A 24,616-nucleotide genomic window follows, 5' to 3' on the forward strand; every position below is an offset into this window, starting at 1 on the left:
TTTGCAGTCGTGCGGCAACAAACGGAAGATAAAACGGACGCAGAAAATATCAGCGACATCGGCTTCTCATTGCTTGTGTCTCTGGAAGTCCACCAGCGATTGCCGCTGCGTCAAATTACTCTTATTTTTGTCTCGTTCACCGTACATTATTTTGCCGCTGCTGCTGGATGTGGCGTCTATGAAACGAACAGACCTCATATGTAGTTTATAATTTTGTATCATTTGCATGTTCCGAGAAAAATAGCAAGACCTTTTTCTCTAGAACACACGGAACTTGTAACTAGTAATGGAAACGGTCCAAAATATCCTAGAAAATGGCCAGCCAATACCTTCCTAGAATTCAATATTCCTTATATACAGGAAGGAGGACAACAAATCAAATAAAAACAAAGTCAAGTCAAACAAACGAAGGTCAAAATCGAAATAACTTTCAAAATTCAAGGCTAATAAAAATCCAAATTACGTGACAGCCACCACCATGATGTTTATTTAAATACCCGAACATACTTTCTTTTGGCATCTATGGTCTTCTCCTATACAAACTCTCTCTACTCAATCGCTCATGCAGACACTTACGCCTAACATCGAGTTATTCCACGCGAAACGAAGACATTTCACATGCAGTACTCAAACCTCGACCTTCATCCCGACAAAGCCACTTTCTGTTTTCCCGGCGACGAAAAAAAACCGAGAACATCTCATAAACCTTGAAAATGTTCTCAAGACCTCGTCAACCTCTACAGATAACTTCAACGTCAATGTATCTTCTCGCCAAGACAAGACGACGACGTTACTCGGAGGTTTGAACTTGGCGAGACTCTGGCCTCAGATGAAAGCCGCCGTCGAAGAAATGTCCCCGAAAAATCTGAAACGGCTACAAAGACTTCTCTCGAAATCATCAGAAGAGCGTTCGCCGAAGAATAAACTCGGGTCTAAATGGCGGGAGCTACACGGGTCGAACAACTGGGCCGGGTTGCTGGATCCACTAGACGAGGATCTCAGGCGAGAGCTTGTCCGTTACGGAGAGTTTGTACAGGCGTCTTATCACGCGTTTCATTCGGACCCCGAAGGTTCGCCGAGAGACGTAGCCTTACCCGACGGGTCTTACAAAGTGACGAAGAGTCTTTACGCCACGTCATCCGTCCGTTTGCCTAAGTGGATTGATGACGTGGCACCTGATCTAAGGTGGATGACAAAGCAGACGAGCTGGGTTGGGTACGTGGCGGTCTGCGACGATCCAAAGGAGATCCGACGGATGGGGAGGAGGGAGATCGTCATCGCGCTCCGCGGAACCGCCACGTTGCTCGAGTGGTCAGAGAATTTCAGGCCGAATCTCGTTTCGATGCCCGAGCCCAAACCCGATCCATCCGACCCAACTCGGCCCAAGGTGGAGTGCGGATTCAACAGCCTCTACACAACGGGTAGCCAACACGCGCCTAGCCTCGCCGACTCTTTGGTGGCGGAGATCAGCAGACTCGTCGACCTATACGCAGGAGAGGAGCTGAGCATAAGCGTCACCGGTCACAGCCTCGGCGCCGCCATAGCTCTCCTAGCCGCCGACGATATCGCGGAGCGTGTTCCGCACGCGCCTCCGGTGTCGGTGTTCTCATTCGGCGGACCTCGCGTCGGAAACAGGGAGTTCGCCGATCGGCTGGATTCGATAGGAGTGAAAGTCCTCCGCGTCGTGAACAGCCAGGACGTGGTGACGAAAGTTCCCGGAATATTCGCCGATAATGATAAGAACAAGCAGGGGCAGAATCGTAATAACGGGGGTATAAGGGAGATGGTGGAGAGGAACAATCCATGGGCTTACTCACACGTGGGAGCTGAGCTGCGCGTGGACATGAAGATGTCTCCGTATTTGAAACCTAACGCTGACGTGGCGTGCTGTCATGACTTGGAGGCGTACTTGCACTTGGTCGACGGGTTTTTAGCTTCGAACTGTCCGTTTCGGACAAACGCGAAACGGAGTTTGAGGAAGCTGTTGGATGAGCAACGGTCCAACGTCAAGGTTTTGTATACAGGAAAGTCTTTGAGACTCAACCGTGGAACTGTTCTTGATTACGGGGATGTTTTGCCAAGTCCGTCGTCATGAGCTCTGAATTTTTCTTAATACTTTCAAAACATTGTTTTATTCTTTATGATATTTTATTTTATTATTTGGGCGGTGAAAAACCTATGTGTTTTATTTATTTATTTATTATGACATATATCTATCGCAATTGGCCAGTTAAATCCAAATGTTGTTGTGGTACTATGTGCGATGTTAAAGTTGTGTAATGGAGACTTTTGTTATTTGTTTTAATAAGTGGTAATTTAAACATATAGCATGTGAACTGGCCAATTGCGATAGATATAGCGTTTTATTTATTTGTTATGATATATCTCATATCTGTCGCAATTGGCCAGTTAAATCCAAATGTTTTTTCTGGTACTATAAGTTGTGTGTAATGGAGACTTTTGTTATTTGTTTTAGTAAATGGTTGATTTTGTAACGCCTCCATAACCGTTATAACATCGACTTCCTTCTCACACCACCAGGGCCTAAACCCATCTCTGAAGTCATCTTTTGCTACAGTGAAGTCCTCGCGGATGCGAGTACAGCAACTTCCATTATTGTCTATGGTCTGCTCTTCCTCTACTCACCAATTCCCATGTTTCTATCAGCTCTCTTAGGATACACACCCACATTGCGTTACCTAATTTAAGGTTCTCAGTGATCCAGATGTTACTGATGAAGAGGGTCTTGCTATTTAAAACTAGTTCCAACACTTTTTGTTCTTAACTTGTGAATTTAAAGATATTACTATAAACATTCTCAGGCGAAGTAGTGGGGTTTTGGTTCTCGAAAAGTCCTCCATCACCTGCAGGAGAAAATGCCTTGTGTGAAAAAAGGTATAAAAGCAGCTTGACACTATCACTACCGTTATAGTAGAACCCAAGTTGATCCTAAATAGAACAAAACAGAGTTGTAAGATGGTTCGCTTACCTTAAAAATGTAATAAGCTGAGGAGACGACGACTGATCCACAAAGTTTGTTCTGTTATCATGGGATTAAAAGCTTCTCCGCTGAAACATGGCTCAGAAGGAGAAAGGGAAAGACGCAAGGATGCTCCATCTCCATGAAACCTGCTCGAAGAATCTGAGGACGATGGTATCATACTTCTCAACGACATCTGAGTGGAAGTTTCACCCTGCCCTAATGAAAGCTCCACATTTGGAGTCATCAATCTTGTGTTCGCTACTGTTTTTCCACATAGTAAGCTGGAAGGTTCTTCAGATGTTCTTACCATCATCTGCATAGTAAAATCAAAGTATCGATTCAATTCCCAGGGTTTATTCTCCCGTTGATCCTGAAAAATAGTCAAAAGTTACCCGCATTCGCTTATTGCTTCTTCCACTCTCTCTGTCACTTTCTCCAGACTGCTGGCCGTACTCTGTTTCAGAGATTCTAGCAGCACCATATGGAGATCCGGAGAGATTCAAGAGCCGTAAACCGCACCCTTTTATCATCTTGAGCGACAAGAGACAAGGTTGCGTGTGGCTGTCAGGCCCATATATGTCAGAACAAGCATACTTGTGGTAGCAACATTCAAACTCCGCATGGATATAGTCTAGTTCAGATGAAGTATAATTGATTTCTTCTAGAGGGAAACCAAAGTGGAACATAAGCAAATGATCCTCATCCATCTTAAATGAGTGGTGGTAAACCATAAAATGATGCACACTGCTTCTGCCTCTAAAGTACCACCGCAACCCCATTTGTACATTTTCGGCGTTGTTTGGAGGTTCAACAGCGATGCAAGCCTTAAATCCCAAGAAGACTTGAGAAAGAGAGCTCTGAGGTAAAGTAACAGTTAGAGAATTCCCAGAAGCTCGATGCGTGAAATACGTAGGCACTTCTCCACCTGGTAAGACCGTAGGCTTCATGTATGATCGTATGATGAGTTCCCGCGCATCTCTATCTAGTTTAAAGCAATTTTTGAAGTCTAAATATTCGGAGTTTCTTGAAACACCGGCCCAGTCTATATCCGCACCATCTTTGTAACGCTCTTCAGTGTTTTCAAATAATGGTATAAGATAAAAGTGATCCTCTATTGAAATTGTTGCCAGGATGCTGGCATCACTCAGTGCCGTGACGACTTCTCCACAATCTGAAAAGTCTACTAGCTTAAGACTTCTCAATCTGAAAATGTTCGGACAGATATTTTCCAACCTCTTGCAACCACACATCGATAGTTCAGAGAGCCTCCAGAAATTCTCTATGCAGCAGGGAACTTCTTCAATGGCGGTGTCATTTAGATATAGACTTTCAATGCTCCTTGAAATCTGAGGAAAACTTCTCAACCTTGAGCACCCACTGAGATGGAGGGTTTCAAGAGATGGCAAGTTGACATCAGTTGGAAGAACCTCCAACATTGTGCATTCTTTCATTTCCAACTTTACCAGTTTAAAGAGATTCCCAATTGTAGAAGGAACAGTCACCAAACTTTTGCAATTGTTGAGTCTCAAATACATGAGATTGGGGGCCATTGAAAGATCTGGAATCTCTGTAAGGTTTTCACAGCTTGACACATCCATCATTTCGAGACTCCCGAGACACTGTAACAGAAACTAACACACAATCTTACCAAACACATTGCTGTCCGGTGCCATGCATGGGAATAATTAAAAGACTGCCTTGGGATGCAAACAAATAAGCACAAGCTATAACATTAACAACGTACCTGGACGCCGTCCCATAGCTTCTCAAGCATGTTGCTTTTCACTGTGAGACCGATGAGCTGTTCTGGGCGAAATTTACAAGGAATACATCTCATAATGCAGCCGAGATAATCGAGTCCACAGAGACTATTGTTCCAGAAACAGCCTTCTACTTCGAGGCTAAATCCATGAGAACTGTTTATATATATCTGAGGGAAATTTCTCAACCGGGAGCATTCTCTGAGATTGAGGTACTCGAGAGACTTCAGGTTAATAAGAATTGGAAAACTTTCTAGCTCTGTGCAACCTTCCAAATCCAACTCCCTCAGTTTATGGAGATTCTGAATCGAGGAAGGAAATGTCGCCAAAGATGTGCATCTATCAAGATATACTTCCTCGAGGCTTTTGGCATTAGAGAGATCCGGAAGTTCTTTCAAGTACGTGGACCAACTCATAATCAACTTCTTGAGTCTTCCAAGTGGCTGAAAAGTGACAACAAACAGGGAAAAATTCAATACATACGTTCAGAAACATGTTAAACAAATAAATATGATACACTTTTAACTTAGAAAATAAATTTAAAAGTAGTACCAAAGTTCCCAACTGAAAAACCCTAGACTCTCTCAGGCACGGGGCTCGAGGCACAAACGAGATCCATGCCCCTCGGCGCCGGCAACGGCGTTTCTCGCCGGCGCTGGGCCTTATCGACGACGCTGCTCTTCTCCTTCACTATAGTGTTCTTGATTTCCTGCTCTGTTTTTCGTTTATTCACTCATGTCACTTGGATGTTTGGAGGAAGGCGATCCCGACAAATGTTACGACGGAGAAGAGGACTCTTCGTTACGCTTCTTTCGGTGGTCCTTTCCTTTCGACAGGTTCTTCTCTTAGCGATGAGTCGAGAGGGTTCTCTCACCGTCGCTAAGCTCTGGTCTTCGGGTTCAAACCCCGTCGTACCTCTCTCTGTTTGCCGTCAAGTCCAAGCTGCGATTTCAACCTCCTCGTCTCCGGGGAGGCTTGAGTCCCACAAACCACTGCGGGTTGCTCCTCTTCATCAGACTGACGACAGATCTCGAAGCATCACCAGTTCAGTTCCGAGTTACTTCGGTATCATTTCACTTCCTTCATACCGAAAAGTGATGCTCTCCTCCCCTCCGTTAATCATCGACGGTGCTTCATGTCCTCTTCGTCGGAGCTTTGCCGGCGACTTCGTATCCTTCGTACCCCGTGCCAGAATGACAGCGTCTCCTGAGGTAACAACTGATTATGTTTGGGCCTGGCCCATATGCGTTTTTGAACCTGTCAGTCCAAGATATTGGAAAAGTCCCAGATATGTAGAAGAAAGAGTTATCTAACGATTAAGATTAGCTAGTGGTGGGGTCAGTTGGAGTTCCTGTGATTTCAACAGGATCTATGTTTCTCGTATTACACGATCATATTTATCCTTTGGGAAAATTTTACCGGTGGGTTCACCGGGATTGGTTATCCTTCGTTCCTCCTCCTCGGTTTCGTTGTCGTTGCTGAGTGTTTGCTTCAGTTCCCTCATCGGTTTGTCATCTTGCGTAGCGATCTCCACGGGATCTGAAGATGCAACCGAGTCTACTTCGGTAGTTCTCGTAGATGAGGTCTGGACCTCAACGTCACATTATGTGACTATTCTCCAGCTGTCTGACTTTGTCGTGAAGGCTCACTCGACGCATTCAAGCTTCGTCTCGAATTCGCTGTCATCTTCGGTTGAAGACTTATCTTTCTTAGACTATTTATGTGTTGTATGTTATGCTTATGACCAAAGAGGATGTATAATCCCCTCTTGTTATTGTAATGAAAAAGTTTGATTATGAATGAAAGTAAGTTTGTGTTCAAAAAAAAAAAAAGTAGTACCAAAGTTCCTTCCCACAGCTTCTCAAGCGAACTATTCTTCATTCTGAGTTCGACAAGATACTCTGCCTTAAAATTAGAAGGCAAGCACTTGGATGGATAAGCATCCCACCTGAGCAATCTGAGTTTACGGGGTATATAAAAGAGGCCTTGAGGTAGAAGCAATCTTCCCTGTGGAACCCAGTAACCAACATAGTCTCTAACTATGAGAAACTGGAGATTACGCATTCCTTCAAACGATTTTTCATCCATTGAAAATGCTTCCTCGAGTGCTCATGCGCTGAAATATATTCCTAGAACAGTTTCCGTGCCCTTAAAAATTATTATTCCAAAGAAAACTATTATCTTAACAATTGTAACATTTTATTTTATAAAGTTATCCAAGGAGAGAGAAGAAAAAACTTACGGTTTTATCGGTAAATACATCGCGAATGTCCTCAACATCCACCAGAAACCGGCGTTTTCCAGGATTGTTTATGGACTCTGCACGGAAAATTTCTCTAGCCAACTTATGTAGCAAGTTGTGCATCTCTATAGTTTCATGCGATGTTATACGTATGAGGGACTTATCAGCCAACGTTTCAAGTCCAGAGTTAACACTATCTCCTAGCAAGTCTATGATGTAACTGACTTGCACACCATTGAATAAACGTGCAAATGCAATGAAGAGAAATAACTCTTGGTCTTTGCCATTTAACCTATCGTAGCTGACTCTTAATGTTTTCTCTATTTTCCCGTCCAAATAATTTCGAAGCCTAGGCATCATCTTCATCCACTCATCTTTGCCCCTTCCTCGTAAAGACGAACCCAAGACATTGAGACCCAAAGGAAGATTACCGGCAAGCTTTGCAACTTCAACTGCGAGCTCCATAAAACCATTAGGTGGAGAGTTTTGGCCAAAAGCGGATCGACATAACATCTGCAGAGCAACATCTTCAGATGGGAACTCCACCTTATAAATAAGATCAATCTCATGAGCCTTGAGAAGTTGCCTATCTTGAGATATGACAATAATTCTGCTCCCTGATCCAAACCATTTAGTTCGTCCTACCAAGGTCTTGAGTAGCTCTACATCATCAACATCGTCAAGAAATATAAGAACTTTCTTGAGTTTTAACCTTTTCTTCACCACACCTAAATAGCATATCTTTAAATCCTTTTGACATAGAATTTCTGAGAGAAACCGTTCTTCCCAACACAACTTCATGCCATAGTCATCTTGGATGGTTCTCCTATAAGCTAAGAAAGCCCGGTAGTGGAATCGGCTAGAGAGTTGACTGAAGAGAGCTCTTGCTATGGTAGTCTTACCAATCCCTGAAGGCCCTACAATCCCGACCATTCTAGCTTCCTCAGATTCCATGCACAACAATTGATTCATTGCCTCTAAATGAGCTTCGATCCCAACAAAATCACCAAAACAATTCGATGGTGTAATAAGTTTATTCGAAACATCGTGGGCTATGTTATCAATCAAGTTGGCTTCGTTACACCTAAATAACAATAGTCAACTGTGTCATTAAAGAATAAAGACCACCAAGACAAGCACACAGACACACAAAAATTATGTAAAAAAAGACAAGATATGTACCAGTTTTGAAGATCCTCTCCGGCCATATTTGCTACCTCTGCTAGAGCTCGCATCCACCTTTGTTTCTCATCCTCTGTTTTGCCCTTGCAAGTCTCTTCAAAGGCCTTTCCAAACTCTCCTGTCTGTTTTAGATTAATGGCAAAGTTTTACCCCCAATCGCTTCTTGCTTCTCCCATTCTCCATGTCACTTTCTCCACACTGTTGTTTGTACTGAGTTTCCGAGCTTGTACAACTACCATCCTCAGATGGAGATACATTTATGAGCCGTACTCCGCATCCTTTTATCCTATGCTGTGACTTAGACTCAAAATTGAATACCATGTCGTTGTGGTCCAGTTCAGATGGATGACAGTTGACTTCTTTTGGAAGACATAACTCGAAGTGGAACACAACTAGATGAGCTACGTTACACGGGTCAACGTCAATGCAAACGTTATGGATGTTTCTTTCGCCTCTAAAGTACCACCATACCCCAATGCATGCATAACGATTCCTGGGGTAGCCAGTTGGAGGTTCAAGCAAGATGCAAGCCTTGAATTGCAACACTCGTAGAGAAAGAGAGCTCTCATGCAAAGAAATTGTTAGCGAAGTTCCGCAGGCTTGATCCCTGAAATACGGATGAACTTCCTTACCTGGTAAGACTGCATGCTTGAAACCTGACTGTAGGATGAGTTTCCGTGCATCTTGGTCCAGATTGAAGCAATTTTGGAATTTCAGGCAACTCACTGGATTGAAAAACGAATGAGATGCACGATTCTTTTCACTTGCTGTTAAGTGTCCAAGATGAAAGGTAGCCTCCTCAGTCACTGGTTGGTGACCTTCATTGTTGCTTGTCACCACACTTGCATCATCACTGAAAGTTCTGACCCCTTCACAATCTGAAAAGTCTATATCCAGAAGACTTTTCAATTTAAAACTGTTTGACGCGACTTTCTCTAACTTCTTGCAACCTCTCATTGTTAGTCTACTGAGGCCAGATATATTCTCAATCCAAGAAGGAACTTCTTCAATTGCAGTGTAGTCTAGATGGAGATATACAATACTCGTTGAAATCTGAGGAAAACTTCTCAACCGTGAACATCCACTGAGATTGAAGTACTGATTAAGAGATACCAAGTTAACATCATTTGGAAGAACTTCGAGCCCTGTGCATCCTTCCATCTTCAAATCCACCAGTTTTTTGAGATTCCGAATTGATGACGGAAGCATCACCAAACTTTTGCAATCGGTGAGATCCAGATACTCGAGACTGGTGGCTGTTGAAAGATCTGGAATTTCTTTTAGGCTTTGACAACCAGACAAATCTATCGTCCTCAGACTTCCAAGCGACTGAAACAGAAAAGAAAGTTCATAATCGGTTTAGGTGTTGAATTGATCATTCATGTGAAACTGCTGCGTATGCATTTGCTATTTTGTTCTATCATTTACAGTAATAGATCTCAAATCCCAATTTGAGCGGGAGGTCCATTTAGTTTGAGGGCTTTATGATAAATATACTCAAACCAAGTTTGCAGGCCAAGCAAAAGAAAGGTCAAGAAAATAATCTAAAAAGTCATAAATAGATTTGACGACGTTACCTGGATTCCTTCCCAAAGCTTCTCAAGCTTGCTACCTGGCACAGAGAATTTAACGAGAGATTCTGCGCAGAAGCTAGAAGGTAAATATTTCATCGAGCAATCACTCCAAACGAGTTCGGTGAGCCCATGCATATTCCCAATAAAGAAACAATCTTTGTCTTCTTCTATCGCAGTTCCGTTGAGATAGAGCTCTGATACGTTCCTTGAAATCCGAGGGAAACTTTTTAAGTTTGAGCATCCTATGAGATCGAGGTACTTTAAAGATTCCAAGTTGACGTCAGTTGGAAGAACTTTTAGCTTTGTGCATCCTTGCATTTCCAACCGCGTCAGTTTATTGAGACTCCGAATTGAAGAAGGAAGTACCACTAAACTTTTGCAATCGTTGAGTTCCAAATGATCAAGAGTGGTGGCCTCTGAAAGATCTGGAAAAAAAATCAGGTTTTCACATCCTGACAGATCCAGCCTCACCAGATTTCCAAGTGACTGAAACAAAAAAAATTTACAAAGAACCATGCATCAATTGATTTAAAAGGTGAAGAAAAATAAACTATACTCAAATAAGGAGTTTTTTTGCATTGAGTAACATCAGCACTCATGCAACAAATGGACATAAACGTCCCCAACATATAAATAATAAACATGTAGTATATTTTCATTGTCTGAGATCTAAGGGTGTGAAGTCATTTTTGATCCCTAAACAATTATTGGACAATAACCTGCATTTTTGTTGTCACATTTTCGTTATTTATCCTCAAACTCAGCTATAGTTTTAGTTTCCTAATCTTAACTTGTTTTCCTTGGTCAAATCACTCTAGTTGAATCATCTTTACATTAGTTTCAAAATTGTATGCATGCATTCTTGATTATTTCAGTTTTAAGCTATAGCTAGAAAAGTCAAAATGAGCTAACCCTTACCCAGATCATCAACATGAAGAAGGTCACTTAGGCACAGTTTTTAAGAAACATTAACAATGAAGTTTATGAGAACATTACCTGTACTCCATCCCATAACTTCTCAAGCTTACTACCTCTCATTGTAAGATAGACCAGATTTTCTGAGCGAAAATCCAAAGGCATACTTCTCATTGAGCAACCATTCCAGTCGAGCTTAGTAAGCCCATAGATATTCTCAAGGTAGGACGACTCTTCATCATCTATTGATGTTCCATCTAAAATGAGCCCTGAAATGTTCTTCGAAATTCGAGGAAAACGTCTCAACCTTGAGCATCCACCGAGATTAAGGTAATCAAGACATCCCAAGTTGATATCAGTAGGAAGAGCCTCGATCTTTGTGCATCCCTCCATTGATACCTTCCTCAGTTTATTGAGATATCGTATGGAGGAAGGAAGTGTCACCAAAGAGGTGCATCCCCAGAGATTCAATTTTTCGAGATTGATGGCATTTGATAGATTAGGAATTTCTTTCAACTTTGTGGATCCATCCAATCTTATCTTCTTGAGACTTCGAAGTGGCTGCAACAAAAATGGCGATACAGATCAATCAGATATGACTCTTTGAACCTTAGGCTTCATGGATATTCGTAAACTGAACTGAATAAGAAGAAAGCAATACTCTAACAATAATAACTAAGTTGAGCCATGGAAGAGTACCTGGACTCCTTCCCACAACTTCTCAAGCTTGCTATTCTCCATTGTGAGTTTAACCAGAATTTCTGCCCTAAAGTTGAAATGCATAAACGTCAACGGATACTCATCCCAATATAGCAATCTGAGTTTACGGGGCAAATAAACGTAGCCCCGAGGTAAACACAATCTGCCTTCACCACTCTCCCGCGACCACTCCTTGTAAACTTTTAGAAATGTGAGATTACGCATTCCTTTGAACGATTCTTCATTTACAAACAACGCCTCCTCGAGCTCTGATGTGTTGAAATACATTCCTAACACATTCTCTGTGCACTGAAAAGAAAATTTCCACAAAAGAAAATTAGTCTTCTAACAATCAGAATAATCTATGAGATGATAGACTCCAACATGATAGCCACACTTACGAGATTCTCGGTAAGTGCTTCACATATATCCTTAGAATCCACCAAGAACCGCCGGTTTCCAGGATTGTAAATGGACTCTGCACGAACAATTTCTTTACCCAACTTCTGAAGCAGGCTGTGCATGTTTACAGTTCTACGTGATGGTGTTATACGTATGAGGGACTTATCAGCTAGAATTCTGAGCCCCATGTCAACACTATCGCCGAGCAAGTTCTTGATATAATCGACTTTTTCACCATTGAGTAAACAGGCAATGTAAAGGAAAATTTCTTGATCTTTACATTCTAGCTCATCGTAGCTGACTCTTAACGTTTTCTTAATTTTCCCATCGAGACCATCTCGGAGCCTAGGCAACAACTCCATCCACTCCTCCTTGTCCTTCCCTCTTAAAGAAGAACCCAAGACGTTGAGACCTAAAGGTAGTTTACCGGCAAGGTTTGCACCTTCACAAGCTAACTTCATGAAACCTTCAGGTGGAGAGTTTTGCCCAAAACTACATCGACAAAACATCTGTAGAGCCAGATTTTCAGATGGGTAATCAACCTCATAAACAAGTTCGATCTTATGAGACCTAAGAAGTTCTTTATCTTTAGTTATCACAACAATTCTGCTTCCAAGCCCAAACCATCCAGTTTGTCCCACCAAGGTCTTTAAAAGCTCTACATCATCCACATCGTCAAGAACGATAAGAACTTTCTTGTGCTTTAGCCTCTGTTCCACCGCACCTAAATGGAAAAGCTTTACCTCCTTTTGACATAGGATTTCTGATAGAAACTGTTCTTCCCAACGCACCTTCATCCCATAGTCGTCTTGGATGGTTCTCTTATAAGATACGAAAGCTTTATAATGGAATCGGCCGGAGAGCTGGCTGAAAAGAGCTCTTGCTATGGTACTCTTACCAATCCCTGAAGGCCCCACAATCCCTACCATTCTCACATCCTCAGATTCCAAGCACAACACTGAATTCATTGCTTCTAAATGAGCTTCAATACCAACGAAATCACCAAAATCATTCGATGGTGTGATAAGAAGCTTATTGGAAACATCGTTGGCGATTCTTTCAATCATGGTTGATTCATCACTCCTAATATCAACAAGGAACACTCCATCAGAGTTTAAGAAACAAAAAACTAATAGTTAAACAAAATTGAATCTAGAAATAAACAATCATACCAGTTCCGAGAATCCTCCCCAGCCATGTTTGCGACCTCTGCTAGAGCTTGCATCCACCTTTGTTTCTGATCTTCTGTTTTTCCGTTGCATGTCCCTTCAAAGATCTTTCCAAATTTTCCGGTCTGTTTTCGAACTTCAGAAGGATCAACGTTGTAGAAAACCGGAATTCACCATTTGATTCAACTCATTAAAGGACTTGTAGATCTCCACCAACTCATTCAAGCACCAGCTGGAAGAAGCATAATTCTTAGAGAAGACGACGATTGAGATCCTTGATTCTCTAATCGCCGACAAAAGCTCGGGGCCGATCGGGCGGCTTCTCTCGATCCCATGATCTATGAATGTGTTGATTGATTTGCGGTGGAGCTCCTTGAGAAGATGGCTGAGGAGTGATTTGCGGACATCTTCACCGCTGAAACTCGGGAACACATCGTATCTCCAGCTGCAACAAGAAGAAGAAGCCATAGAGAAAAGATACCAAAATTCAAACAATTATTGGACATCACACTCTGAACATTTGAGGTAAATCAGGAATATAGAGATGCAGAGAGAGTGTGGGAAGCTTCGCAAAAGTGATTTAAAGAAGACTTAAGAGAAGACTTAGTGTACAGGATGTTCCCACTTTCCACCAACCATCATCACCCATACAAAAACATACTAATATTTTTTTTATAGAAGTATCTCTTGCAGTCATCAACTATCTATAAGATATACCATGTTTTGAGAGTGCGGATGCAGAGAAAGAACACAAAACGAATCCAGGCGATAAATAAGAATATAACATATCAAACTTCTCTTCCTATAGACCTGATACGTCGCGTTTAATTGCACAATCTTGACAACAAATTTCCCTAAGGCTTACGAACAGAGCATGTGTATAGCCATACTATGGATAATAAGAGCCTATAGAAGGGTGATAAGATTAGTGTACCTGAGGGAAAGAGGGTGCATCAATTTGCTATGCTGTTTCCAGAGGATTTACACTGATCCTGAGTTTTCTGTAACAAAGATCTCTTTCGAATCAGCTGTTGTAGCGGAAGGCTTCAAAGGCAGCTCTTTGACAGGAGTGGTGAAGATTGCTACAGCGTGTTCCTCTTGCTTTGATGGGTTACAACTCAGGGCAAGCTTATCTTCAGTATCCTCCACAATGTCCACTGATCTTAACTTACAATTCACCTAGAACAAAAACAATCAATCACACAATGAATCAATCCCCCATTTTTTGAAACTAAATTACACAGTGAGAACTCCATTTCTAATCAAGAGATTACTTACGAAGCCTTCATCGATTCAGCTTCTTTTTGGCAATGGCGAGAGCTGTAGCTTCTCTTCTTCCTAATTATCTGAGTGTTAATTCTCAAATGTTAACCCAAGGCCGAGACGAGAATTCACTAGATAAACGACTATGATGAAACTCACCTCTAATATGCTTATGCTTTGGAGATATCGAATCGGTGATAGAGATTATCGTCGCCGTCTGACTCGGTGAGTCCAAGAGATATTAGCTCTCCTCCGCCGAGTTGACGCGGTTCGGAATCTTCCGGCATTGTCGAATGCTGTGAATCTGGGGAGAGAGAAGAAGGCTAGGGGTTGAGAGAATTTGAGATTTGGGGGGAAATGGAGAACGGGAGGGATGATGGCACGTGCGGTACGTGTGACGTTTGTTTTGACTGTTTTGTACAAAAATGTTCCCGCGCATATTTTTGCTTACGGCCTCATGCAATTGCAGGCCCATTAACAAGTGAGCCCATACAACTATGTTTTATAGGCCCCGTTATTTGTGTTTTGAGAGAGATAGACACACAGTCAATTAAAGTGTTGTTCTGCCCTTCTTATCTCACCTAATTTTCTGGACGAGTGAACTACGAGAAGACATTTTGATCAAAGTGTCCTAGTGGTTGCAATTCACGAGTTGATTGAATGTACAAGCTCCTTGTGGATTTGAAGTAAAAGATCGTTATATATAAATGTGAAATTAGTGCATTAATGGTATGGGTGCAATACCAAGCCAAATATTTATTGGACTTAAAACAGCCAAGGATTGAATGCTAATGATCAATACATATATGTTTAATCAATTTGAAAACCGAATAGTACATGTTAACCACTTGAAATTTAGTTTTGGAGACCGAATCCGAATGTTTTGTCTCGCTATACACTGGTTCCCCCTTTTATTTGCCTCTTGTGATGATATAACACCATCATTTATGTAAAAGATGTATAAACAGTGAATGAGGGCCAAAGAGTACTCGTGAGAGACAAAGGAACCGTGGGTGCGGACATAAAACTGGCTGTGGAGCTTATTAGGCTGTCAGACCAAATACAACACAAATGGTCCCTCTTTGTTTTTTCTTTTGTAATGTAGCATTATCGTCTTAGCATCTTTTCTATTAAATTGACTTGGTTATAAAAGCCTTGCAGAAAAAAATAAACAAACATCGTTCTAGCATATAAATGTCTATCAATCATAATTAATGCCCGCTCTAATTATGTTGACGGTCCCTTAAAACCAACCCATGAATCGGATTGGTGATTCCACTATAAATAAGATAATTTATACAACGAATAAAAATAAAAGATATTAACCCCCGTTTTCATGTCTATTGATTATTCTAGCTGTACCTTACAAAGAGATTTCACTTTGGAATTTTCCTCTTTATTTTTTCATATATGTGGAGGAAAATAAATCAGCATCTCATACAATATCCATCGACTATAGTACGTGTCACACAATATATCCAACGGTCCAAATTTTTTTTTTTTTTTTTTTTTGTAACACATTACAACGGTCCAAAATTCAAAAACAAATAATCAGATGTATTTTTCAGCATTTGGTTCTCTCTAATATATATCCCCCCAACAGCTCAAAGAAACCTTTACTTTTCTCGCTCACTCTTTGACAATTCTCACATCTCTCTCTATATATCACTTTACATAAACCACTATTTAACACACAACCCTTTTCTCTTTAGCTCAATATCCCATGATGGCTTCTTCACAAGCTCTCCTTTTGCTCACATTGACTATGGTTTTAACCCCCTTCTCTTTAGCTCAATCTCCCATGATGGCTCCTTCTGGCTCAATGTCCATGCCACCAATGCCTAGCGGCGGCTCTCCGATGCCTATGATGACTCCACCACCTATGCCTATGATGACTCCACCACCTATGCCTATGACTCCACCACCTATGCCCATGACTCCACCACCTATGCCCATGACTCCACCACCAATGTCCATGGCTACACCACCTATGATGCCAATGACTCCATCTTCAAGCCCAATGAGTCCACCAACTACTCCTATGAGCCCAGGCCCTAGTCCAGCAATATCAGTCCCTGATATGGCTTCGCCACCGACGCCAGCAATGGAATCTTCTCCTTCTCCAGGACCGGGACCCATGCCACCGGCTATGTCCTCGCCGGATTCGGGAGCTTTCAATGTAAGAATCGACGTCGTAGCACTTTCTTTCCTTGTTGCAGCCCATTTGCTCCTCGTTTGAGATTATCATTGAACTGGTCCTCATTTTTTTCGTGTAATTTACTTTCATTATTTTTCGGGCTATTAGTTTTCATCGTTTTATCATATTTGAGTTTGTGTTTGATATGTACGATTTAGACATTTGTTTGCTTTATCAATCTATCGTTGACTCTAGTTGGTGTATGTGATGTAAACTCATATTGTCTATCCAAATTGCCACACACCAATGCGTTCTTACATCTTGGGCTCTTAGCATAACTCATCAGACATAAATATTGTCGCGAGGACTATAAGACAATATTATCATCAATATATATCTCGTTATTAGTCGATGATATCAACGTATATGATCACAAGAAAATATATGAAAGAGATAAACGTTTGTCTGTATGTATGTATACACACTCGAGAACAAATAAGAAACGTTACTGAGACATGTTAATAAGAATATTACTTTTCCTTACTAGAACCAAGGAAAAGGCTAAAATTGCAAGCTGTATGTCATTGGTAAGCATCGCATATCTATAAGGAACAAGAGGTCGTGGTCTTGGAATTTCCTATTACATTTTCTTTATTTATCGTGTAGATTAATAATATAAATATAATCTGATTTTTAAGAAAAAATGGTTTTTTAAATGTTATGTTGAATTTGAGAATGGAAGAATTATGAAAATGAGAAGCGAATATAATTGTAGCGAATAGGGATAAGTCCGACCCAAGAGGACAGCTAAAAAGAAAGAGACGTTCACATGACTGTCTTTTTCAATCACCCCTACCATTTTCCAATGTATTAGCCTCGCTGGAAGATATTTTTCTTACACATTGATTCCATATTACTAGTATTATCAATACGTAACTAGAAACTAAACACCTCCCAATGCTGAAGACTAAAGTGCATAGGTTTCAAGTTCTTGTATACTTGAAAGCTTATTGGCATTGTTGGAGTTCATAGGCTATCTAGGCAAAACTCCACCGAAAAATCCAACCTTACCTCATCAGAATCATTTCAAGAAACCTAGAGAAAACATGATCATGATGTATTTGATTGACTGACCATGATAGAAGTTATCTTGAAAATTGACTGACCAATATGATCATGATGTATGGTAAAATGAGCATATAAATTTTTTAATTAAGTTTTATCATTATTTGATTTTCCTCCAACAAAAAACTTACAAATCCTTACAATCTTCTTGACTACACACATTACATAGTTAATATGAATCTACAATGATTATCCTTAGTCTAGAGGGCATTATTTAATTATGTATATAGCCATTACATAGAGAAAACCATACGTATTTATATAAACACCCTATCAATAAAGAGACGAGAAAAGGGGAATCAACTAAGTAGAATGTTGGAGTTGTAGGTGGCTCCTGCGGTCCAATCTGCTGGAAGAGCGTTCTGCGATTCGACCCAATTGAGACCGGCGCTTCCATAGACCAAAAACCTCAAAGAGAGAGTACCTCTTGGTGGATTCTGATAATCATGAACCGCTCCAAACACTCTTCTCATGCGTTTCCACTCTTTGCAATCCTCCTGAATCATATAGTCATGTTCAAATCTACTCACAAAACGTCAAAATCCTTTTGCCTACAAGTCTACAACTATACTTTTGAGAAATATATTGTTAACACAAAGCCGGACATAGCGAACTGAAACATTGATCTTGGTCTTTAACCCCTAATTTTTTTAGAGTTAATATAAATAGAAATATTGTTTTATTTTTTGTTTAAATTATATTAAAGTTAATTTTTTTAGAGTTAATATAAATAGTCTTTGGTCATACAATTTCAGGACCGAGCGTTTCCAGAATACATTAATTGTGTTAAAGTTCAAAAGGGTGTTGACTATAGCTAAACATCCTCAGAAACTATAAATTATGTTTGTTAAAAGTTATCAATTACCTGCCAGACTTCAACGGCGAGTATGTCGTTGACACCACCAACGTACAAGATAAGGATAGCAAGATGATGAGGATTATAACTTTTCTCATGGATCTTATACACCAGGTTGTACCCTCCGTACCGGCAAGGGACCCTTTGGTATTCAACGTCGACCACACCAAAAGAGTAGAGCTGAAACTCTGTGCCGGGTCGCGCCATACTTCCATACGCCTTAGGGCTAAATATGAAGTCCGTGCCATCTCCTTCTCCGTAGTCCGTAGCCACTACGTATACTCCTTCCTCATTGCAGTGTGGAGGTATTTTGCATCTCACCTTTTAATAATTGATAGATAATGATTTAGTGTATTAATGATAGTCTAATGACACAGTATATAGCATAAGGTTTTTGATGTAATATCAGATTAGATTAATATATGTAAACCTGGTAACAAGCACCACACCCGGCTCCATTTTTCCATAGTCGCGATGAAACACCACTCACTTCACCATCATTGATATCTCTTCCAAGTTCTCCATACCCACATGCTCCTCCTGAATAATAAGTAATTATCCATTTTCTCATCAATAATTTTTTTTTACCAACGGATTATTGTATAAAAGTCTAAATACTATTCATAATGTAATGATCGAATCAAACAATAGACTTAATGGAATCATTTTCATATATACATATATTAAAAGTTCGGGTAAACTTAGACGTAGATTTTTTTTTTTGACTAATCTTAGACGTAGATGTTACATACAAATAATAATTTGTTAACCTTAATAGTGACATTGACTATTGAGTTGTTCCCTATAATTTAGGCTATCTAGCTTTTCTAATCATGCTTCATAATACTATAAAAATAAAATAATCAATATACTCAAATATATATAAGAAAATGATTCAAATACGTACGAGGATTTCCTTTGCAATCGGGGCTGCCATAATAAGTAGCTCTAGAGCTAACAAAGTCATCAGATAAACAAAGAAGAGGTAAAAGGACAATGACTTGAACAAGCAGAGAAAGCAAAACGTGAGACTTCTTCATATTGTTATATGTAACTATTGCAAGACTATTTTAAAAGTGGTTTGGGAAAATAGATTAGTGTTACAAAAGATGTGTGATGGTAGAGGAGAAGTCTAATATGGTATTTATAGTTGAAGGTAGAGTATAAAAATATTATGAACATTGAATCGAGCGTCGTTACTAGTCTTTTCTTTCCACTTGGCAAAAAGCTATCTCAAATTTATATTTTAGCTAGAACGCGTACTTGCACTACCCAAGTAAGAAGTTGGGGAGGTAAGAGGTTGGTCATGACCTGAACCTAGTTTCAATGTCCTTATCATTTTTCTTATAATTGGGGAATCACATATCGAAATTCACACTTTTGAGAAATTTACATATCGTATAAGTTTTGCGGTGAAATGAGTAAAGATACATATAATGAAAAGTTAAGTTACATATATTTGATTATACAATTTTCTAATCTCATGATTACTAAACAAGAAAATTAGAAAAGTAAGCTATATTAGTTTATTTTTAAAAACCAAGTTATCTCATTATTGATAGAAATTACATTGTCTTGACATTTTCATTCTCGTTTTACTTATGGTCATGTTGATCTCATCACATATATTTTTTGCTCAATGCAGATATGATGGCTCCATGGACACAAGCCACGACTCTAGTAATTATGTGCTTGTCTAAACACGTTTTCGCATATGTTTTTGTGGCGGCATTTCATAAACTTACATTCAAAATTGAAACTGTTTTTGAAGTGAGAAGAGAAAAAGAGATGGATATGTTGAAAAATTATTCATGGCCTCGACCAGTAGGATAATAACACATATGCTACTATTATGTGGTTGATGCATTCTCGCCTTTAACCATTGTAGATAACTAAATACCGTGTGTATACCATATTCTACATTTTGAAAATCAATGTAGAAAATTATGTATATATAATTTAATCATCAGAAAAAACTGAGTAAGTAAATATCCAAAATACATAGTGCAATATACAATGGTAGGGTATATAGCTTTTGGGTCTAACAAGTTGTGCCTGCAAAACGAAAGTTCATTACACCTAGGGTATGAATGGTGACCAAGGAACAATGAGGAACAAATACATTTCCTAACATTCCTTAAAAAAATTACCATTCATAAGGAATAATTTTTCTTTCTCATTCCCTACCATTCCTTTTTTTGTAGAGAAATAAAGAACAAATTAATTCTTGTTAAATATGAGATGAAACAACCATTCTCTTTCATTCCTGCAATTATATTCCTCTACATTCCTTTCCTATTCGTTCCTCTTATTTTCAGAATAGTCACCAGTCGAACCCTAATCTTTAATAGATTGATTTTTGATTGGTTGTTTGGTGCAGTGAGTGAAAGAATTCTATAGAATATGATGAGTGTGCTGTTTTTTGGAATCACAAAGGTTTCATTGGTTTTTTTCCACTACTAGCTATTTAGTATTTAATATATGTATAGGATAACTATGTTTTTTCAGTTGATAAACATAAACCGGTTTTGATAATTATTGCTAAAATGTTTATATTTCATGCTTTTCAAGTAAACATAATTAACATTTGAAGGATATTTAAGTTTGATCAGCTGGTTGTATTACCAATGAATTTTTCGTCCATGCACAAATGGTATTTTGAACGGTAAAACCCCCTCTAGATACACACGTTTCTGTTAATCTACTATTTACATAGAAACATAGGGCAAACTTTATAATATCATTTACGTGTTGTAATTCATACATTGAACAAAATATTTCATGAAATATTTCTATCTTTGATGTTCAAATTAAGATAAACACACCACGTAACGTAACACTTTCTCTTAATTGTGTATATAATAATTTAGTGATGTGAGATGTCAATAAGATAACACATTGGGTGGCAGCCATGATTTTATCTGAAAACGATCGTTATTATAATGTAGGAGAAGATAACGACAAAAAGGATTATGTCTATATAAAAGTACTTCATATGAAAACCCTTTTTGTTGTTGGTTTGGTTGTAGTCCACTTGAATGATATTTCTAGTTCCCTATCTTCCTAGAAATATTCTCATTGTAGCCTTTTGGAATGATATTTAATCAGGGGCAGTCGAGTTCCGCTCCTGGATTCAATCCACAGAAAAGTTTATAAAAATCAGTATCGCTTGACACAAATAGCTTTTTGAGATAATCGGTGTTTCATGTCTTGGTTAGTTTCTTGGTTGGTTATACTAGTCTACTGACGCTAAGTCGCTAATTATGGTTGTTTGGACAATGACCGTCTCATGTTACAGTTGACATATCAAGTCCAATAATACAAACGTTGAGTGTTTGTGACAAGTGTAGGCTTTTCATAGAAAAAGGCTTACACATAGTGGGGTTGGTGAGTTTTACATGTTATGTCATCCCTCAATAATCTCTCCATCCATTTTAAAACAATACCTAATTGGAAATCTTTAGATTGGTTCGAAACAGAGCCGTGCTTACAACCTATTGAAAAAAATATTTTCCTAGGCCCCCAAATTTTGTAAATTTGTTAGGACCGCTAATTACAAAAAAAATATTTTTACATGGTAGTTAATGTATTCTTTTAGTTAGATTTTTTATTATTATTTGATTTTAAATTCAACTTCCGTTTAAAATAACTAATTTATGATCAATTTTACTATATTTTATATAAAACTATAAAGATTCTACTTCTAATTAACTGTAAATAATTGATCCATATTTGTCTTCTTTGTATATGTTATGAGTTAGATTTATTTTATATATTTATTGAATATATAAAACTATAAAGATTCTACTTCTAATTAACTGTAAATAATTGATCCATATTTGTCTTCTTTGTATATATTTTATACATTTCAATCTAAAGTTTTTATTTTTTGTTTTTATATTACAAATTCCTACTTTTGATCATTATTTTATTTTTTTAGCTTATAAAATTCTGGTGCAGAAAATTTAGAAAATGTTTAGGTAATAAATCAAAACTTTTTAGTGTTATATATATGTATATGTTTTTTTCAAAAAAAAATATTTTATATAATTCGAATTTAAAGAGAACTATTTTGTTTTAAAAATAATATCATGTAAATTTTTTTTAACTCGCTTCGGACCTCCTAAAACCTTCGCACGGCACTGGTTCGAAACAATTGTACTAGTTAAGGGTTTTCCTTTTTTCGTCCATGTTTGCATTAATTTATAGTGAACCTCAAATAGACTCATAGTTCGACGACGTTCCTGAAGAAATGACCGTGGAGGAAACTAGCTTGAAATCAGCATCAGCATCAGCAGAAAACTCCTGGAACAATACTTGTGATCATCACATCCTAGCGGAACTATCTCTTTATGGCTACAGGCATGTTCTTAGCCATTATTAACTCAATTCTGTGGGTACACTCGGCAAAACAGAAGAAAAAAAAAAGTAGTTGTTGCTGACAAACTCATCAGGTCTCACCATATTTAGATAGCAGAGAGTACATATTTTTAACAAAATGAGCAATACCAAAGTTAGAATTCTATCAAGTCTATCATCGCATAAAAAGCGACTCAAAAACAAACAAACATCAAAGTCAGAAATAACGGCAGAGATAGAGACATAGTATTTTGACAAGCGCAACAAAGTCAATTGATTTTATGGCCTGCAGTAGTGGGCCAGTAACTGGGCTTCCACAACCCGACGAAGTAGCACCGACTCTTGTCTCTCTTCTTTTGAGGGAGGGGGTTTCTTCAAAGAATCCCTGTCAAAAATCAAGGTCCTGTTAAAGGTGCTCCGCTCCAACGTCAAATCCAGCCGATATTTTTTGATCATTCCTACTCCAAAATTATCTTCCAATGGAACCCCGGGAGAAGGGAGTGCGCCTAAGAGTTGTTCAAATTGAACATGTAGATATTTGAAAGGATTATTGAGCAAAGGAGCCAGTTCACCATTGAAACACAAATGGACGTGGACCCATTTCAGATATGAAATCACACCCCGAAGCTGAAAACGGAAACAATGAAAAAACTTGTTAAAAAAAAAAAAGAAGAAGAACAAGATCAAGATCGTACCTCATCAAATGCATAATTTACGCCACCATCATACAAATCACTGGGGGATAACCCAGATTCCTTTTCCTTGAGGAAGTTCAGTACCTGGACAAATCACTTACTCAGTACTAACAACAAAACTCTGTCAAATATAAACACCGCATATAACTACCTCATCGTAATACTTCCATGTTGTTTCTTTGCAGCACTTTATGCTATTCATCGCATGAAAGCAATTTAGATCGTCATTAGGGGAAATCAAATCTGGATTGTTCCATTTGCGAAAGTCATCACATAATGCAGGATAATGCGACTCATTTCCACACTATCAACAAAAAACAAAAAAAAACAAAACAGACGTTTATACAAAAATTAATTTATTATATAAAAGAAAATCGAAACTTAGATATTGAAAATAATCCTAAGAAGATTGATTACCTTGGCACAGAAAACTGATCCACAGTTGGTACAAATCAAGTCATAGACGTTATCTTCTTCATCGAGAACTTGGAGATTGTAGCAGGTAGGACACGAATAGCTCATCCCTGTACCTGGAAAAATAAAATCATTGGAGAAGTGAGCGATGAAACACCAAAAATCGTGTCCAATGATAGATTACAACAAAATCGAAACAACATACCACGATCTGAAGCTTCGGAAAGAACCCCCAGAATTCCCAAATACGAAAAGAAAAAAGACTTACTTGGGGGGGAGGGTTTGTTTGGCTTTTGTTGTGAGAGTCTGGGAGTGAGACGGAGGCTCCCTTCAGAGTCGGTCTTCACTTTAGTTGGGCCCCCAGCTAACAATTCTGTTTGGCCCATTAATCTATTAATTCTTTTTACTAAAGGAGTTATATATTACCAAATATTATACAGTAGAGTATCAAATATATCGTTACAGATTCAGACGATTAGCATTTTGTAAATAATATTAAAATAAAACCAGATATAACTGAACTGGAAATGATACATCACAAGAAAAAGTGTCAAATGAAAACATAGAATATTATTTGTAATTTACATGGATTGTTAATTTAATTACAACTGGAAATGATACTCTTTACATAACAAGAAAAAGTGTCAAAATTATTTTTTATGAAAAAATAGAATATTATTTGTAATTTACATGGATTGTTAATTTAATTACAACTATATGTAGTAAAAATATGAAATATCTTATTTTAAATTTGAAGCCTACATAAGAGATATAAAAACTTAAATTACGGAAAATAATTTATATAAATATTATATTAAATTTTATGAAATTAATTATTGAT

At 38.7% G+C, this 24,616-nt stretch overlaps 5 protein-coding genes and 1 pseudogene across 5 annotated transcripts; 1 reads left to right on the forward strand and 5 right to left on the reverse strand.

The window, feature by feature from the left end:
* Positions 1-491: 491 nt before the first annotated feature.
* On the forward strand, positions 492-2,162 carry LOC106304780 (phospholipase A1-Ibeta2, chloroplastic-like). Its single transcript, XM_013741171.1, has one exon. The coding sequence runs from the start codon at positions 563-565 to the stop codon at positions 2,093-2,095; it is 1,533 nt and encodes a 510-aa protein (XP_013596625.1). The 5' UTR covers positions 492-562; the 3' UTR covers positions 2,096-2,162.
* Positions 2,163-2,985: 823 nt separating this feature from the next.
* On the reverse strand, positions 2,986-8,298 carry LOC106303287 (annotated as a pseudogene).
* LOC106307061 (disease resistance protein RPP4-like) lies at positions 8,245-13,476 on the reverse strand. Its single transcript, XM_013743909.1, is given in 7 exon segments — positions 8,245-9,496; positions 9,745-10,227; positions 10,738-11,217; positions 11,356-11,664; positions 11,757-12,840; positions 12,930-13,096; positions 13,098-13,476. Coding segments are annotated over 7 exon segments (4,017 nt in total). The 5' UTR covers positions 13,395-13,476; the 3' UTR covers positions 8,245-8,299.
* A 2,504-nt stretch (positions 13,477-15,980) lies between these two features.
* LOC106303288 (shematrin-like protein 3) lies at positions 15,981-16,328 on the reverse strand. The gene has a single exon (XM_013739601.1). The coding sequence runs from the start codon at positions 16,326-16,328 to the stop codon at positions 15,981-15,983; it is 348 nt and encodes a 115-aa protein (XP_013595055.1).
* A 1,208-nt stretch (positions 16,329-17,536) lies between these two features.
* On the reverse strand, positions 17,537-19,417 carry LOC106304443 (expansin-like B1). The gene is made up of 4 exons (XM_013740856.1): positions 19,215-19,417; positions 18,738-18,847; positions 18,317-18,628; positions 17,537-17,948 (listed from the first exon to the last, which is right to left on the reverse strand). The coding sequence occupies exons 1-4, from the start codon at positions 19,345-19,347 to the stop codon at positions 17,751-17,753; spliced, it is 753 nt and encodes a 250-aa protein (XP_013596310.1). The 5' UTR covers positions 19,348-19,417; the 3' UTR covers positions 17,537-17,750.
* Positions 19,418-22,813: 3,396 nt separating this feature from the next.
* On the reverse strand, positions 22,814-24,161 carry LOC106303289. Its single transcript, XM_013739602.1, has 5 exons — positions 23,981-24,161; positions 23,779-23,891; positions 23,513-23,665; positions 23,362-23,445; positions 22,814-23,293 (listed from the first exon to the last, which is right to left on the reverse strand). Exons 1-5 carry the CDS (start codon positions 24,159-24,161, stop codon positions 22,946-22,948), a joined length of 879 nt encoding a protein of 292 aa, XP_013595056.1. The 3' UTR covers positions 22,814-22,945.
* Positions 24,162-24,616: the final 455 nt, after the last annotated feature.

The sequence above is a fragment of the Brassica oleracea genome, chromosome C7 (genome assembly GCF_000695525.1).
Source record: "Brassica oleracea var. oleracea cultivar TO1000 chromosome C7, BOL, whole genome shotgun sequence".
Lineage (NCBI taxonomy): Eukaryota > Viridiplantae > Streptophyta > Magnoliopsida > Brassicales > Brassicaceae > Brassica > Brassica oleracea.